This window comes from Schistocerca piceifrons, chromosome 4 (assembly GCF_021461385.2).
Source record: "Schistocerca piceifrons isolate TAMUIC-IGC-003096 chromosome 4, iqSchPice1.1, whole genome shotgun sequence".
NCBI lineage: Eukaryota > Metazoa > Arthropoda > Insecta > Orthoptera > Acrididae > Schistocerca > Schistocerca piceifrons.
The window spans coordinates 486,155,440-486,170,387 of record NC_060141.1 but is presented as its reverse complement, the minus strand read 5'-3'; the positions used below and the strand labels follow the sequence as shown (position 1 = coordinate 486,170,387).

General features: G+C 40.9%; 1 protein-coding gene across 3 annotated transcripts in view; it reads left to right on the top strand.

The window, feature by feature from the left end:
• The window catches only part of LOC124795484 (zeta-crystallin-like), a 155,060-nt gene extending 148,839 nt beyond the window's left edge, over positions 1-6,221 (top strand). For 2 of the 3 annotated variants that reach the window (XM_047259528.1, XM_047259529.1), the window contains exon 8: positions 5,570-6,221. In XM_047259528.1, coding sequence (XP_047115484.1) covers positions 5,570-5,731 — 162 coding nt within the window. In that variant the 3' untranslated portion in view covers positions 5,732-6,221. The remainder of the gene's footprint in view (positions 1-5,569) is intronic. The other variant, XM_047259526.1, reaches the window with a different exon arrangement.
• Positions 6,222-14,948: the final 8,727 nt, after the last annotated feature.

Sequence of the window (14,948 nt, the reverse complement as noted above, 5' to 3'; positions counted from 1 at the left end):
AGCTGTAAGCCAGTGTATAAAACCTTTACCATTCAAGGGATTGATAAGTTTTAAAGCTTCGAGGAATAGTCTATTGTCACTTGCCACAGAAATAATGTACTTTATCTCAAGTATAGTGCATTTTCAGTAGAAAAACTGTATTTTTAACTGGGAAATTCAGGATTTTTTTTCCTTGTCTGTGTTTATGGGGGAGGGGTTGGGGAGGGGTAGCTGGCAGATTAGAGGGAGACCAGCCAGTGTGTGGGATGAGAGTACAGAAACAGGAGGCAGCGGATGTGAGGTATAAGAATGCAACACACGGTGCCAGTGACTTATGTTGCACACAGTGACTATGACATAAAGTTGTGGTATGGGAAGGGTTGACAATACAGAGGAGGGGGAGAGACTGTTGGGTAGATGGTGTGGGTGCAGTGGCCTGGCTGTCCATGGATGCTGAAGGTCTTCTAAAGGCCTTCACAGACAGGCACTCTCACCCGTCCTCCCTGGTAGTCCACAAACATATTAAAGATTTCTACATCTACATCTACATTTATACTCCGCAAGCCACCCAACGGTGTGTGGCGGAGGGCACCTTTACGTGCCACTGTCATTACCTCCCCTTCCTGTTCCAGTCGCGTATGGTTCGCGGGAAGAACGACTGTCTGAAAGCCTCCGTGCGCGCTCTAATCTCTCTAATTTTACAATCGTGATCTCGGGAGGTATAAGGAGGGGGAAGCAATATATTCGATACTTCATCCAGAAACGCACCCTCTCGAAACCTGGCGAGCAAGCTACACCGCGATGCAGAGCGCCTCTCTTGCAGAGTCTGCCACTTGAGTTTGTTAAACATCTCCGTAATGCTATCACGGTTACCAAATAACCCTGTGACGAAACGCGCCGCTCTTCTTTGGATCTTCTCTATCTCCTCTGTCAATCCCACACTGATGAGCAATACTCAAGTATAGGTCGAACGAGTGTTTTGTAAGCCACCTCCTTTGTTGATGGACTACATTTTCTAAGGACTCTCCCAATGAATCTCAACCTGGTACCCACCTTACCAACAATTAATTTTATATGATCATTCCACTTCAAATCGTTCTGCACGCATACTCCCAGGTATTTTACAGAAGTAACTCCTACCAGTGTTTGTTCCGCTATCATATAATCATACAATAAAGGATCCTTCTTTCTATGTATTCGCAATACATTACATTTGTCTATGCTAAGGGTCAGTTGCCACTCCCTGCACCAAGTGCCTATCCGCTGCAGATCTTCCTGCATTTCGCTACAATTTTCTAATGCTGCAACTTCTCTGTATACTACAGCATCATCCACGAAAAGCCGCATGGAACTTCCGACACTATCTACTAGGTCATTTATATATATTGTGAAAAGCAATGGTCCCATAACACTCCCCTGTGGCACGCCAGAGGTTACTTTGTCTGTAGACGTCTCTCCATTGAGAACAACATGCTGTGTTCTGTTTGCTAAAAACTCTTCAATCCAGCCACACAGCTGGTCTGATATTCCGTAGGCTCTTACTTTGTTTATCAGGTGACAGTGCGGAACTGTATCGAATATCTTCCGGAAGTCAAGAAAAATAGCATCTACCTGGGAGCCTGTATCTAATATTTTCTGGGTCTCATGAACAAATAAAGCGAGTTAGGTCTCACACGATCGCTGTTTTCGGAATCCATGTTGATTCCTACATAGTAGATTCTGGGTTTCCAAAAACGACATGATACTCGAGCAAAAAACATGTTCTAAAATTCTACAACAGATCGACGTCAGAGATATAGGTCTATAGTTTTGCGCATCTGCTCGACGACCCTTCTTGAAGACTGGGACTACCTGTGCTCTTTTCCAATCATTTGGAACCTTCTGTTCCTCTAGAGACTTGCGTTACACGGCTGTTAGAAGGGGGGCAAGTTCTTTCGCGTTCTCTGTGTAGAATCGAATTGGTATCCCGTCAGGTCCAGTGGACTTTCCTCTGTTGAGTGATTCCAGTTGCTTTTCTATTCCTTGGACACTTATTTCGATGTCAGCCATTTTTTCATTTGTGCGAGGACTTAGAGAAGGAACTGCAGTGTGGTCTTCCTCTGTGAAACAGCTTTGGAAAAAGGTGTTTAGTATTTCAGCTTTACACGTGTCATCCTCTGTTTCAATGCCATCATCATCCCGGAGTGTCTGGATATGCTGTTTCGAGCCACTTACTGATTTAACGTAGGACCAGAACTTCCTAGGATTTTCTGTCAAGTCGGTACATAGAATTTTACTTTCGAATTCACTGAACGCTTCACGCATAGCCCTCCTTACGCTAACTTTGACATCGTTTAGCTTCTGTTTGTCTGAGAGGTTTTGGCTGCGTTTAAACTTGGAGTGAAGCTCTATTTGATTTCGCAGTAGTTTCCTAACTTTGTTGTTGTACCATGGTGGGTTTTTCCCGTCCCTCACTGTTTTACTCGGCACATGCCTGTCCAAAACGCATTTTACGATTGCCTTGAACTTTTCCATAAACACTCAACATTGTCAGTGTCGGAACAGAAATTTTCATTTTGATCTGTTAGGTAGTCTGAAATCTGCCTTCTATTACTCTTGCTAAACAGATAAACCTTCCTCCCTTTTTTTATATTCCTATTAACTTCCATATTCAGGGATGCTGCAACGGCCTTATGATCACTGATTCCCTGTTCTGCACATAGAGTCGAAAAGTTCGGGTCTGTTTGTTATCAGTAGGTCCAAGATGTTATCTCCATGAGTCGGTTTTCTGTTTAATTGCTCGAGGGTGTAATTGCTCGAGGTAATTTTCGGATAGTGCACTCAGTATAATGTCACTCGATGCTCTGTCCCTACCACCCGTCCTAAACATCTGAGTGTCCCAGTCTATATCTGGTAAATTGAAATCGCCACCTAAGACTATAAAATGCTGAGAAAATTTATGTGAAATGTATTCCAAATTTTCTCTCAGTTGTTCTGCCACTAATGGTGCTGAGTCGGGAGGTCGGTAAAAGGAGCCAATTATTAACCTAGCTCGGTTGTCGAGTGTAACCTCCACCCATAATAATTCACAGGAACTATCCACTTCTACTTCACTACAGGATAAACTACTACTAACAGCGACGAACACTCCACCACTGGTTGGATGCAATCTATCCTTTCTAAACACCGTCTGTACCTTTGTAAACATTTCGGCAGAATTTATCTCTGGCTTCAGCCAGCTTTCTGTACCTATAACGATTTGAGCTTCGATGCTTTCTATCAGCGCTTGAAGTTCCGGTACTTTACCAACGCAGCTTCGACAGTTTACAATTACAATACCGATTGCTGCTTGGTCCCCGCATGTCCTGACTTTGCCCCGCACCCGTTGAGGCTTTTGACCTTTCTGTGCTTGCCCAAGGCCATCTAACCTAAAAAACCGCCCAGCCCACGCCACACAACCCCTGCTACCCATGTAGCCGCTTGTTGCGTGTAGTGGACTCCTGACCTATCCAGCGGAACCTGAAACCCCACCACTCTATGGCGCAAGTCGAGGAATCTGCAGCCCACACGGCCGCAGAACCGTCTCAGCCTCTGATTCAGACCCTCCACTCGGCTCTGTACCAAAGGTCCGCAGTCAGTCCTGTCAATGATGCTGCAGATGGTGAGCTCTGCTTTCATCCCGCTAGCGAGACTGGCAGTCTTCACCAAATCAGATAGCCGCCAGAAGCCAGAGAGGATTTCCTCCGATCCATAGCGACACACATCATTGTTGCCGACATGAGCTACCACCTGCAGATGGGTGCACCCTGTACCCTTCATGGCATCCGGAAGGACCCTTTCCACATCTGGAATGACTCCCCCGGTATGCACACTGAGTGCACGTTGGTTTTCTTCCCCTCTCTTGCTGCCATATCCCTAAGGGGCCCCATTACGCGCCTGACGTTGGAGCTCCCAACTACCATTAAGCCCACCCTCTGCAACCGCCCGGATCTTGCAGACTGAGGGGCAACCTTTGGAACAGGACAAGCAGCCATGTCAGGCCGAAGATCAGTATCAGCCTGAGACAGAGCCTGAAACCGGTTTGTCAGACAAACTGGAAAGGCCTTCTGTTCAGCCCTCCGGAATGTCTTTCGCCCCCTGCCACACCTTGAGACGACCTCCCACTCTACCACAGGTGAGGGATCAGCCTCAGTGCGGGCAGTATCCCGGGCAACCACAGTCGTAGTCCGATCGGGGGATGCGTGGGACGAGCTGGCCATCCCCGTCAAACCCCCATCCGGACCCCCACAGTGATGCCCATTGGCATTTCCTGTAACATATCCTCACAACCCCACTAATCATCTCACCACTCCCAGGAACTAGCCGCAAAGGATTGTCCTGGACTGCAGCAACTGAACTGTGTCATTTGTCAAAGCTTTGATTATTTGTCGTCATGGCTGGAAATGAAGGACCTCCCACCCCACCGCCAGTTGTCTACCGGACTCAGTGGGCACTGCCAAACTGTGGCCAACAACCAAGTTGACCACTCAGTGACGGAACATGCTGCTGAGCACAACCCATGCCATCTGAATTACTCAATTATCCCCCCCCCCCCTCTCCTTAGCAAAGCACCAGCTTTTCTGAACTACATATTTGGGGAGTTATCCTTGAAATACATCATTCACTACTGTAATCCTCTGTCCTCAGTCTGTTAACCTACTGCACTCACTAATCCTCTGTCCTCAGTCTGTTAACCTACTGCACTCACACCTTCTACCCAACACTCTCTCCCTCCTCAGTCCTGTCTCCCACTCTCAATCCATATCTTCATGTCATTGTCATGGTGCAGCATACGACTTGCTGACTCCAGTGCTCATGTGTCGCATTCTTATCCTGTACAACTGCTGCCTTCCCCTTCTGCATTCCTATCTTGCACACTGGCTGCCTTCCTTTGAACCACCAGCTAACCCTCCCCGACACCTGCCCTCCTGCTCTCTGCCTTTTCCTTCCCCTACCAAAGCTCATTAAATAATTGGTCCAAAAGATAACAAGTTTACATTTCTTTTTGTGTTCCTGTTGATGACTCAAGCTTATACTATCAGTGAGTGGTCTACTTTATTCCTAAATTAATTACATTCTACCAGAACTTTCATTACTGTGATTTATGTTGTTACTTTTTGTATTTTCTTCTAGATCCTTATTTTTTACTCTGTCAGCTGTCTGTCACCTCCCAATGGATGATGGGACAATTAAACTGATCTTTCTTTGACCTTACAGTCCCTTTAATACATTTCCATTCATCTTTGCCTGCTATTCTCCTCATACCTCATGGAGTTTCTCTTAACATGGGGTCAAAGTGACCTGCCAATGCCCCCTTTTGGCCTTTTGATCTTTTCTCACCCTGAAGGTGGAATCAGTGGTCCCATATATTGGAGGTAATTTTCATTTGTGTCCTTTTCTGTCGTGTGTGCCAAGTGTTGTATCTCCGAAAGTGAAGTAGACATTAACACTAGCTTTCTATTCCTCATCATTTATAACTCGTAGTGTTATAAGAGATTAAGATTGTAGATACTGTTAATATTTACTGATGATGTAAATTGTGATCAGTGTTTGACATATTCATAAATTCCAGGAAGAACATTTGGAGGCTGCTGGTGTGATTCTGAAAGGAATTGAAGATGGATGGGTCAAACCTATAATTGCCAGAGAATATGCACTTGAGGAAGCTTCCCAAGCTCATCATGACATTATTCATAATAAGGGTGCTAGAGGGAAACTTGTTTTCAAGGTGTGAATTTTGTAAAATGGAAATTTACTTTATGGTACCCTAAAGATATGAAATGCAAACAGTTTGCTCAGCATTAATCATACCAATTTGAACTCTTATGTTCCTGCATATGGCTTTTATAGAGAATGAGTTCAGTTTATGGCAGTATTGAATACATTATGTAATACATTTTAGTTTCTAAAGCAACAGGTTATTTTGGATTACAACATTGGAGATACTTACAGATATTAATTTACAACGCATTTGACGTAAATTAGTATTTGTAATGTCTCTATTGAAACCAGTCTATACTGTTACTGTTGGAGAAGTTCTGAACATTGCTTCAGTGGCAAAATTAGGGACTGGATCATTGTTGAAATAATTGTATGGTCCTTAAGTATTGAAGGAAGACGTTAAGATTACAGAATTAGTTTTTCATTTTTAAAATGCATCAGTCAACTCTCTCTCTCTCTCTCTCTCTCTCTCTCTCTCTCTCTCTCTCTCTCTCTCTCTCTCTCTCTCTTTTTTTTTGGGGGGGGGGGGGGGTACTGTAAAGTAAATGTGTATCATAGTAACTTATTGTTTGATTTATATGACTTCTGTGCCTCTTGTATGTTTTTTCTTATAGATATGCTTTGTAAAAGATCAACTTATTATTATACATTTGGACAAAGCATTTTATGTTATTTTGGCAAAAGTCAGTTGTCAGTTTGGAACATATTTTTTTATTGTGATATATTAATTGAAGCTAAAGAAAGAAAATATTAAACATTTACAGTTACACAGTGATAAACAAGCTACTGCATGCACTGCATATCATGGATTACATGAATGCTGTAATACATCACTGCACATATGATCCTGCACAATTAATCATTGGAACATTTTTAATTATTTGTGTGTTCAGAATGAAGGACAAGTGTGGTTACTTCATATTAATAATCTTCATCCAGGCCTATATGTTGAGGAGTGTAAAATGGAAACATTTGTGATGTAATACGGAGTTCCCAATGCAACCCAGTTTTCATTCAGATTTTCATGATCTCGTATACATTAGTGATAAAATTCTTTGTCATAAGTGAGCAGACATTTGAGAAAATTCATGGAAAAACTGGTATATTTAACCAGTAAGTTTGCACTAAAGCACCATCATGTGATGGAATGCCTGTGGACTCATTTTATTAAATAGGCTGGGAAGTGTCTATTTGTTTGATGCACATTAAACAGAAATAAATATTTAAGTATTTTTTACACCACAGTATTGCTTAACCTTTATTGTGATCTGTGAGCTTTAAAAATGTCAGAATTGTGACTGATAGAATGGCAATTGTTTGCAGTGCTCAGAAGTTCTTGTTTAAACATATTTTGCTAGTTGCCTGTGCATTTATGCTTGGCATTTGGTCAAGACAGCTGCTATGTATTGTAATGTTTTATTACTGTTAATAAATACATTCCTTAAATAACATACATGTATGTGAAATTATTTAAATAGAATATGTAAGAAGTATGAGTTAACCAAGACTGTCATGTAAAGTATAGTGTACACACTATTCTAGAGATCTGTATACATGGAAAACTGAGTTCGCAGCAGTTCCAGTACATGTACTGCCATAATACATTATGTTACAAAATTTAAACCTAATTCACATAACAAAACTTAACGTAGTTCACATCACACTTATTCAGCAGTTGGCTGACAAGCATTTTTATAATCCTGTATAAGAAAGTAGTCTTTTTAAATATTTCTTTGAACTCATAGAATCTGAGTTCTTTACATTTTCTATTGTTAACTTACCTGGAGGCTTCTTTCTTAGTAGTTCCTCCAAATGATTGATTTTTGATTATGGCTGTTGTTTTCACTGTTGTGTGTGTTACATCTTCCATTGCATGCCGTGTGGTTCTTTGGTGGATATAGGAGGAGGAACAGATAATGTTCATGAACAGAGAATTAAGATATTAATTTATTCTACATCTAATATCAAATAGTAAAAATAATACATAACTTTGTTGCTATAGTGGCAGCATCAGTCGCGAACATAGATTTGAATGTAGAAATATATACAGGTACAAAAGATTTATGAATCTGTCACTCTGCATTACAATGTCTACTCAGAAGTTGTTGAGCACTGGTCTATGAAATGTTATTCAATTGGTAAATACAGAAAATGCGGCTCAGTGCTTGAAAGTTCGAACTTAAGTACATCCTTTGCTGGAGCTCTGGAGAGGTATGCTTGCATCTCAGTGGCAGTGGCATAATCATTCATGGCAGCACCCTCGGGCTGTGGTAGTGGCTGTAGGAAATGCAGCGGCGTAACTGGTGGCATACGTATTTCAAAGTGCGGCTGACTAGATACTGGCTGATACCGCAGTATTCATTAAATACTAGCTGTTCCCCTCCATGCATTGCTGTGACTCAGTCTGGTTAAATGGAAAAGGAAGCAAAGAGAAAGCCCACATTTCTAATACATATGAGAATTGTAATCTCCTCCTCCTCCTCCTCCTCCTCCTCTGTCCATGTCCTCCTCCCTGGTCTTTGTCCATCTCCTCCTCTTTCCCCTCTGTCTCATGCTCCTCTCTCTGTCCACCTCATCCTTTCTGCTTTCAATGTCCACTTCCTCCCACCCGTTTGTCAACTTTGTCCATCTCCTATTCCTCCCTCTCTCCCACCTTGAGCCTTGTTTATTGTTGTCAAAAATTCAAATTTTGTAGTAATATTACAGGTGGGTAGTGGGCGTGTGCGGTGTGCATGTGACCACACATTTATTACAGTAATACATAAAAATTTGAAGTAAATTGGTCAATATATTTTGAAATGTTTGCTAACACTGTTTCCCCTTTATATATTACATATATAATTACATACTGTATATATTAAAAATACATACGCTATGTCTGATGTAACTTTCATCAGAGTAGGTCAGGAACTTGTCAAGATTTTTGGTAATAGTGTTTTTTCGTTATGCATTACATGTTTATTTATGTATTACATATTTTTTAAAAAATGGTATATATAAAAACCAGCATATTCACATGCAACATAGTGTCAAAAATTTGAAGCACTTCTGTGGATTTAGGGTTTTGAACGAAAGAACATTTACATTTTTTTTATAGATTTCCCCTGTACACTGTATTGCACTCCAGTGGGTACAGTCAGTTCCACAAGAAAGTGTATGCCATATTGTTAAATGTAATGTCCACAGTGATGTGTCTGATAGTGGTCTCAAATCTATACTCAATGCGCTTTTGCACAGTGTTTGGGTAAATAGTATGAGATTTGAATGTTTTGTTTTGTCAATTGCAGTTTTGGCTATTTGCACTTATTTACAGCCAATTTAAATGCTGAAAAACGTGCAGTATTGCCTTCTGAGGTCTGTTAAGAAGCTATTTGGCTCGAACAAGGCAAACTGGGTGCTTCAAGAGGATAATGATCTGAAACATCGCAGCCATCTCTACAGTGTGGAAACAAGACAGTGGGGTGTCATGATGGATTGGCCTGCAATGTCTCTGGATGCAATTGCGATTGAAAATGTTTGGTCGTATATTAAGATGAAGCTTGAAGGAAAGCCAATATATACTTTGAAGGAGCTGTCGTATAAAATCAGGATGATATGGATACGCTTTCTTGTGAAACTGACTGTAGATAAAGACGTGTGTATTCAAATATAATGTTGTGTCAGAATTTGAAAGTAATCGGTGAACAAGTTTCCAATGTTTAAGATTTTGAACAAAGAACATTTACCTTATTGTTTATATAGATGTAAATGTTCATTTGTTCTAAATCTGAAATCTACACAAGTTCTTCAGTGATCCCTTGGTTATTTTGACACAACATTGCATTTGAATATGTGCATTGTTATAAACCTATGGGAGCATCCTAATGTGTCTCTGAGACAATGTTGCATTCAAATATGTGCATGTTTTTATATACTTACTAGATGGTGCTCCAGTAAGTATATAAAGATGTGCATATTTGAATGCAACATTGTGCCAAAATTTCAAGGGAATCTGTGAAGAATTACCAGGGATTTTAAGATTTTGAACAAACAAACATAAAGGTTTTGCTAACAACATATCCCCTTATCACACACACAGAGCGTATGGCATTCCAGTAGATGTAAAGCCATACTCGTATTCAAATGCAACTATTTGTAAAAATTTTAAAGCAGTTGGTGAAGAACTTTCAGAGATACATGATTTTGAAGAAACAAACATTTATATTTTTGTTTGTATAGATGCTGATCACTCTTGCTGTCTGAGGATCTCACCTCATGAAGAATCTGCTGTGCGTATCAACTGGCTCTTCTTCTTTTCTTTCAGTTTCAACTTTGCTGTAACATTTTTCTACTACACAAGTTTTAATTAGTGCTGATGCTGTTGGCATTTCTTCCATTACTGTATTTACTTCACCCTTTATTTGCTATGTCTCTCTATTTTCCTCTTAATCTGCTTGAAAAGCGTTTTCCCCCCTCAAACAAGGCCCGCCTCTCTTTACTCTTCTGCAAAAGCTTTATTACTACTAAATCCTTCTCCCAATTCCTTTCTTTCTTTTCATGTCTAATGGTGACTCTCATGTTTCTCAGAATGCTTTACATTTTGTCTACAACTTACAACTACAACTGTATTCTCCTTCTTTAGTGAAACTGTCTTGGCACAGTCTTCATTTTCAACACTAATAGCTTAACCAATTACATCTTTATTTTGTACTGCACAGTCTATCAGAGGTTCCAAGGTGGGGCTCATCTGGAATGAAATTTAGTTTTCCTGTGTGCACTTCTTTTTCATGCTCGAATCATTGGTTGATCTTTGTTCGCCTCTCATCAAAACTTCTATAATTGTGTTGGCAGTATCATTCTTGTTCATCTCTGAATCTGTCTGGTAAGTATCTGGCCTCTTGTGCATCTGTTTGGCCAGTTATTTTGTGACACCAGATGTCTACACAAAGGTGATGTAATTTCCATAAATTACCAGCTGGTGGTTTGTGAGCATTGGCCTCGTGTGCAGTACCATCCCAGATCAAGCAAATTTGGTGGCAAAGACATCAATGTGAGTGCACCATCATGATCCTCAAACCACTGTAATGTGATTACAGTCTCGAGACATGGGCAGTTATCCTGCTGAAGTGGTTATTGCCTTTGGTGAAGACATGAAGCATGAAGGGATGAAGGTGCTCTGCAATAATGTTCATGTAGTCCACAGGTATTTTGGTGCCTTTGATTACTACCACAGTTCTCATAGAAGCTGAGGTGAATCCATAGGATAGCATTGTCCCTACTGGCCTGTGTCATCCAATTAAGTAATTAGATTTCGTGTAGAGTTTGCACATTGATGTCGGTAACCTTAGATTTTGTGTTCTTGTAGAAAATTTGATAGGGATGCTTGTCATCCAAAACTGTTTGATAGTAAATTTTATTTTGCAAGTGACACAGAATACTACATACTACTAGGTCTACTACTTCGCTTCTGCCATTTTTTCTCGAAATTCGGGGCTTTATTGTGAGAAACTCTCAAAAAAATTATGGTTCATAGTATTGCCCATCGCTGGCCACTACATTCTCCGATCTTTTGGATAGCATATGAACCCTGTAGCGGAAGAACTGGGCATCTTTTGTTGGGATCAAATAATCGATTCAATTTTGCACTTGTTCATATGATCGGAAGTGCTGGTCAGCCAGACTGTATGCCACTGATCAAAAGAGGTGGTAGTCACAGATAGCAACATATGGAGAATACAGCAGGAAGGATAGGACTTCTCATGTCAATGTTTCCGTGTATATTTTGACGGGTTTTGCGACATGGGTTTGAGTACTGACGTGCTGCAAAATTGCCTTTACATGTCTATTGCTGTATTGTGGCCGTTTGTGTTTCAGTGCTGGGTTTGAGTACATCTATTGCTTTTGATGATAATGTCCTGTGACTGTCTTCGTCAGTTTCAGTAGCTACGAAAATGTTCTGTCTTCCATTACCATGCTGGTCTTCGACATCAAAATCACCTTTCTTAAAGCATTGAAAACATTCTCTGCATTTTCTTCCACTAATAGTTCCCTCACCATTGGTCTTACCCAGCATTTTAAGAGCCATAGCTGCAGATTTCTTCATGTTAAAGCAGAAGATTAAAACTTCCTGCAAATGGCAAGAAATAGGTACGTAAGTTGATGTACCGAGAATAACCTTATCATGCAATCACAAATCGACAATATTCGTATGGCATTATGTTTACAGATGCTTAAGCTTATTGTGCCCCCCCCCCCCCCCCCCCCCCCTCCATGAACCATAGACCTTGCCGTTGGTGGGGAGGCTTGTGTGCCTCAGCGATACAGATAGCCGTACCATAGGTGCAACCACAACGGAGGGGTATCTGTTGAGAGGCCAGACAAACGTGTGGTTCCTGAAGAGGGGCAGCAGCCTTTTCAGTAGTTGCAGGGGCAACAGTCTGGATTATTGACTGATCAGGCCTTGTAACAATAACCAAACCGGCCTTGCTGTGCTGGTACTGCGAACGGCTGAAAGCAAGGGGAAACTATGGCCGTAATTTTTCCCGAGAGCATGCAGCTTTACTGTATGAATAAATGATGATGTCGTCCTCTTGGGTAAAATATTCCGGAGGTAAAATAGTCCCCCATTCGGATCTCCGGGTGGGGACCACTCAGGAGGATGTCGTTATCAGGAGAAAGAAACCTGGCGTTCTACGGATCGGAGCGTGGAATGTCAGATCCCTTAATCGGGCAGGTAGGTTAGAAAATTTAAAAAGGGAAATGGATAGGTTAAAGTTGGATATAGTGGGAATTAGAGACGTTCGGTGGCAGGAGGAACAAGACTTTTAGTTAGGTGAATACAGGGTTATAAATACAAAATCAAATAGGGGTAATGCAGGAGTAGGTTTAATAATGAATAAAACAATAGGAATGTGGGTAAGCTACTACAAACAGCACAGCGAATGCATTGTTGTGGCCGAGATAGACATGAAGCCCACGCCTACGAGAGTAGTACAAGTCTATATGCCAACTAGCTCTGCAGATTACGAAGAAATTGAAGACATGTATGATGAAATAAAAGAAATTATTCAGATAGTGAAGGGAGACGAAAATTTAATAGTCATGGGTGCCTGGAATTCGGTAGTAGGAAAGGGAGAGAAGGAAACGTGTAGGTGAATATGGATTGGGGGTAAGAAATGAAAGAGGAAGCCGCCTGGTAGAATTTTGCGCAGAGCATAACCTAATCATAGCTAACACTTGGTTCAAGAATCATGAAAGAAGGTTGTATACATGGAAGAACCCTGGAGATACTAAAAGGTATCAGATAGATTATATAATGGTAAGACAGAGATTTAGGAACCAGGTTTTAAATTGTAAGGCATTTCCAGGGGCAGATGTGGACTCCGACCACAATCTATTGGTTATGAACTGTAGATTAAAACTGAAGAAATTGCGAAAAGGTGGGAATTTACGGAGATGGGACCTGGATAAATTGACTAAACCAGAGGTTGTACAGAGTTTCAGGGAGAGCATAAGGGAACAATTGACAGGAATGGGGGAAAGAAATACAGTAGAAGAAGAATGGGTAGCTTTGAGGGATGAAGTAGTGAAGGCAGCAGAGGATCAAGTAGTTAAAAAGACGAGGGCTAATAGAAATCCTTGGGTGACAGAAGAAATATTGAATTTAATTGACAAAAGGAGAAAATATAAAAATGCAGTAAATGAAGCAAGCAAAAAGGAATACAAATGTCTCAAAAATGAGATCGACAGGAAGTGCAAAATGGCTAAGCAGGCATGGCTAGAGGACAAATGTAAGGATATAGAGGCTTATCTCACTAGAGGTAAGATAGATACTGCCTACAGGAAAATTAAAGAGACCTTTGGAGAAAAGAGAGCCACTTCTATGAATATCAAGAGCTCAGATCGAAACCCAGTTCTAAGCAAAGAAGGGAAAGCAGAAAGGTGGAAAGAGTATATAGGGGGTCTATACAAGGGCGATGTACTTGAGGACAATATTATGGAAATGGAGGAGGATGTAGATGAAGATGAAATGGGAGATATGATACTGCGTGAAGAGTTTGACAGAGCATTGAAAGACCTGAGTCGAAACAAGGCCCCGGGAGTAGACACATTCCATTTGCACTACTGACAGCCTTGGGAGAGCCAGTCCTGACAAAACTCTACCATCTGGTGAGCAAGATGTATGAGACAGGCGAAATACCCTCAGACTTCAAGAAGAATATAATAATTCCAATCCCAAAGAAAGCAGGCGTTGACAGATGTGAAAATTATCGAACTATCAGTTTAATAAGTCATGGCTGCAAAATACTAACGCGAATTCTTTACAGACGAATGGAAAAACTGGTAGAAGCCGACCTTGGGGAAGATCAGTTTGGATTCCATAGAAATATGGGGACACGTGAGGCAATACTGACCCTACAACTTATTTTAGAAAATAGATTAAGGAAAGGCAAACCTACGTTTCTAGCATTTGTAGACTTAGAGAAAGCTTTTGACAATGTTGACTGGAATACTCTCTTTCAAATTCTGAAGGTGGCAGGAGTAAAATACAGGGAGTGAAAGGCTATTTACAATTTGTACAGAAACCAGAGTTATAAGAGTCGAGGGACATGAAAGGGAAGCAGTGGTTGGGAAGGGAGTGAGACAGGGTTGTAGCCTATCCCCGATGTTATTCGATCTGTATATTGAGCAAGCAGTAAAGGAAACAAAAGAAAAGTTCGGAGTAGGTATTAAAATCCATGGAGAAGAAATAAAAACTTTGAGGTTCGCCGATGACATTGTAATTCTGTCAGAGACAGCAAAGGACTTGGAAGAGCAGTTGAACGGAATGGACATTGTCTTGAAAGGAGGATATAAGATGAACATCAACAAAAGCAAAACAAGAGTAATGGAATATAGTCGAATTAAGTCGGGTGATGCTGAGGGAATTAGATTAGGAAATGAGACACTTAAAGTAGTAAAGGAGTTTTGCTATTTGGGGAGCAAAATAACTGATTATGGTCGAAGTAGAGAGGATATAAAATGTAGACTGGCAATGGCCAGGAAAGCGTTTCTGAAGAAGAGAAATTTGTTAACATCGAGTATAGATTTAAGTGTCAGGAAGTCGTTTGTGAAAGTATATGTATGGGGTGTAGCCATGTATGGAAGTGAAACATGGACGGTAAATAGTTTGGACAAGAAGAGAATAGAAGCTTTCGAAATGTGGTGCTACAGAAGAATGCTGAAGATTAGATGGGTAGATCACATAACTA